At 46.0% G+C, this 4,249-nt stretch overlaps 1 protein-coding gene across 1 annotated transcript; it reads right to left on the reverse strand.

The window, feature by feature from the left end:
- Positions 1-1,023: 1,023 nt before the first annotated feature.
- On the reverse strand, positions 1,024-1,786 carry LOC119282126 (nuclear transcription factor Y subunit B-4-like). Its single transcript, XM_037562451.1, has one exon. The coding sequence runs from the start codon at positions 1,751-1,753 to the stop codon at positions 1,235-1,237; it is 519 nt and encodes a 172-aa protein (XP_037418348.1). The 5' UTR covers positions 1,754-1,786; the 3' UTR covers positions 1,024-1,234.
- Between the last annotated feature and the right edge of the window lie 2,463 nt (positions 1,787-4,249).

Below are 4,249 nucleotides of genomic sequence, written 5' to 3' on the forward strand. Positions count from 1 at the left end.
TTCTCTCTTAGTGCGATACGGAATAAAGGGTACCCGCTCCTCAAGATACGTCACTAAACAATTATCCAATAAGAACTTCACAGCGGTGATGTGGTTCCTTTACGAGCCTAGAAGTGCATACTAACTTGCTCAATGAGGTAGACAAATCAAACTACTATTAAGCTATTGCTTCTTATAGTTGTAGGCACCCTTACAAGCGCCAATGAGTGGGCGGTGTTTGTGTAAAAAGAACCTCACTGCATGCGAACATCATCATTATTTGCATCACCCGAGGTAATAAAATTTTATTACGTAGTGCGTTTCTGGACAATCCTCACTTCGCAACTTGAAACTTGTTGTCGAACAGCCTTATGCCGCAGAAATCGCTTTCCTGGGCAACAAATATATAACAACCGCGTGTGATGTACGATGCGAAAGTCTTTCAGCACGACAAATACTGACATCCAAATATGAAAAGGGGAAGGAATTATTCAAGAAGTGGTCCCTACAAACTTTATAGTGCAGTGCAAATTCACCCTAACTTACGATGCCCTTTTGAGCTCTTCAATCCAACCATCTTCTTATGCCATTGGGTGCACATGAATTTAATACAACCCACCATAGAGCAATGGGATAGAAAAACCCTCTGGCTACACCTGAGAGCAATCAAAAGACCCAATAGCTCAGATCGATTGCGTTGCTTTCTTTACCCAGAATATGCAGCCAGTTGGAGCCCTATGGGCCATGCTTTCTAGTTTCTCATCTTCTTTCCACAAAACTTCTGCCAAATAGTGAGACGCGCGTCAGGACCAGGTGTGCTAATCATTCTGCATTTCAAATGGTACTAAATAGTACTACTCTGTCCCATAATATAAAATGTTTGATAAGACGTTTTTGCAGTTCAATTTAAACTGCAAAAACATCCTAAATTATGGGACGGAGGGAGTACTATTTATTAAAGATTCGAGATTATTCAGACAGCAAAGAAAATTTGCTCAAATTCTTGTAGAAAAATCATTCTAAAGATGACATGCATGCCAAAAACAATTAATACAAGTCGAAATAATTTCAGGTACAGCAGGCACATATCCATTGCATTAGTACATAGAAGTAACAATAGTACAATGTTGGTGCAATTTTTGTAGGAACCGAACATAGCACTGCATAAGCAAGAGCTAGATCGAAGACCGCAAACACAAGAAGATCGAAACAACTTCAGTCAGATGAGCAATCGATCGATCGGGATGGTATATCGTTAATCCCTGCCATGCTTCTCGTTGCCCCTGGAGTTGGACAGCTCGCCCCAGACATCGATCTGGATCATGCCGTCACCTGGCGCCGGCGGAGCCGGTGACCTGCTGTGGTTGTTGAGCGCCGCCGCGAGCTCCTCGCCCTCGCGGTACCTCTGCAGGTACCTGCGCATGGCACCGGCGTAGTTGTCGAGGCCAAGGGTGGTCATGGCGTGGCAGATGTCGTCGCCGTTCACCGTCTTGCGCCGCTCCCGCCGGCATCGCTCCGAGGCCTCGCCGGTGACGAAGCCGATGAACTCCGTGGCGCACTCCTGGATCACCTCCTTGGCGTGCTTCGAGACCTTGGCCTCCGGCGGCAGCACGTCCTTCATGATCCGCCCCACGTTGGCGATCGGCAGGAGGCCTTCTTGCCCATTGGGATCTCCCGAGGAAGAGCCTGAGGTTGATGGCGCCCTAGGAAGGCTGAGGCGCCCCGGTTGTTGGGTAAAACCGGAGAAATGGATGAAATCCTCTCTATTCGTCATATTTAGTGTGGATAAGGTATGTACGTGATCTTCGTCACAATGAGATATATAGTTCGGTCACGCCGAAAATAGTCTTCGCACCGGTACTGATATTGCCAGTGCTGAAGAGCCGCGGCTCTTTTTATACACTAAGAGCCGTGGCTTTTTACCTTGCTTACCCAACTTTTATCTCGTTCTGTTTAAAAAGTATAGAATGTATTTCGTGACTCAATTGTCCACCACTCCACGTGGGTAGATGATTCGTTTTTATTATTTAAAAATTACGCCCGTTACATTTATTCGCCCAGAAGATTAAAAATATCCAGCTAGCTTGTGGAATAAAAAAGAAAGGCCTATCCTGAACATTTTTAACTACAAGTGCTGAGTACCTGCGTATATCGTTTGAGAAAAATGTCCAATTAAAGATTATTGGCATGCAAATTTTCAACAATGGTGCATCGTATCAAAAAAACAATCCAACAAGCTTGTTGGATAGAAAGTAAAGGTTTTTACAACATTTTGAATTACAAGTTTAGAGTACTTGTATATATCTTTTGAGCAAAATGGCCATCCAAATATTGTTCACAAGCAAATTTCAGTGATGGTCCATCATATAAAAAATATGCAACTAGCTAGCTTATTTAACTACAAAAATGGTTTGTTTAGAAAATTTTGATGTACAAGTGCAGAGTACTTGGGCATGTCTTTTGAGCAAACTGCCCACCGAAATATTGTCAATCAGCAAAAATTTCGATAAAATGGTGAGGCATATTGAAAATATCCTACTAGCGCGTTATACAACAAAAGGCTTGCTTGGAACATTTTGAAGTACAAGTGAAGAGTACTTGTGTATATCGAGTTTGAGCGAAATGGGACCACCGAAAGATTGTCGCTAAGCAAATTTGCAGTGATCTTGCATCATATCAAATATATTTAACTACCATGTTGATGGCTGCGTGCATCGCTTGATGCAGAGGCCGTGGTTATCCTCATTTTTGAAAAAAATAAAAATAGATACCATGTTGGGTAAAAGAAAAGGTTGTGTGTAGAACATTTTGAACTATACGCATGGGGTAGGCACCGATCGGTAGTACCCACAAGCACACGAGCATATATAGTCCGGAATGCAGTTTGTACATACGTACGATATACGCCTGTATACCATGCCATTGTGAGCGTGCTCGATCGACGTCTACATACACTATCTTACACCACCCCTACGCTAGCCAGCGCTGAGTACGCGGCAGCCTCTTTTGGTGCGTGCGAGGGTACGCGCGTACGAAAGTCGATGCCAGTAGCATGTGGTGGTAGCTGGATCGATATATGCACAGCTCGGCCAGGCCAATCAGGCGGCGTGCTTTTGGGTAGCCCCCGGGGTGGGGGTGGTGGATGGGGGCGCGACACCTGCCGACAAGCCTCGCATGGCGAGCGATCATGGCTTCCAGCGCCGCGGCACGTGCCCTCCTGGATCCTCCCGGACCAGTGTCGAGACCGAAGCTAGCTGGTTGGGTTTGCAACGGGCGCCGGCGACGCCGTGCACAAAGGATATTTTTAGAAGAGGGTCTGAAGGACCCCCGAGTGCATTAGAAATATCAGGTAACGGTACAAATGCACCTTACCCAAGGGCCCTCCGAGAAAAGAAAATCACAGACCAGTCCTTGCTTCTTACAAAGAGGGCCTAGAACATAAAAGAAAAACGCAATCCGGTAATTTGAAATAGTATGAGCCGGAGACCTAAACCACTGTCGCCGGGGACAAACCACTTGGGGGCGGTGGTTTCGCCGCGCCATCTCAACAGAAGAAGCGGCAGAGGAAGATTGGCTAGTAGCAGACCGCAACCCATCAGCTAGAGTTGCTCTAAGGGCCTCTTTTGATTCCCAGGATTTTAAAAATGCAATATAGAACAATACATGGAATAGGGTAGCATTGCATGTGCGAAACAAAGAATTACAAAAAATAGAAATTTTCAGAATTGTGTTTGATTCACAAGAATAGGAAAACCAAAGGAATCCTAAAATACATGGTAAAATTAAGACTAAACCATATGCAAAGATAAGATGAAGTTGATATTATGCTACTTAGAGTATCTCCAGCAGCTCCCCTATTCGGAAAAAATGGTTAGTGAAAGTTGGCACAAAAAATGCACTCCTGTTGCTTCCCTATTCCCAAAATTCTTTTGGTGCTCCCCTAAAAAACACCCCTTCTTCCCCTATATAGAGTGGAAGACCTATAATTTTTCCAATGCATGCCACATTAGCATGCTACTGCCAATGATGCTAGTCCATTGTCGATACTCGCCGGACCATCGCCCGACCATTGTCGGACCACCATGCCCCCTCCACATATCATCATCGGATGCCCTCACGCCGCCGCCCGCCGGACCACCACGCCTCCCACCGTCGATGTCGCCCCCTAGACCGCCGCCCGCTCGCTACCATGCCTCAGCAGCACGCCGTCGCTACCTTGCCATTGCACACCATCTGCCGGTAGTACCGCCCACTCCCTAGCATGCCCCCC

The sequence above is a fragment of the Triticum dicoccoides genome, chromosome 3B, assembly GCF_002162155.2.
Source record: "Triticum dicoccoides isolate Atlit2015 ecotype Zavitan chromosome 3B, WEW_v2.0, whole genome shotgun sequence".
Lineage (NCBI taxonomy): Eukaryota > Viridiplantae > Streptophyta > Magnoliopsida > Poales > Poaceae > Triticum > Triticum dicoccoides.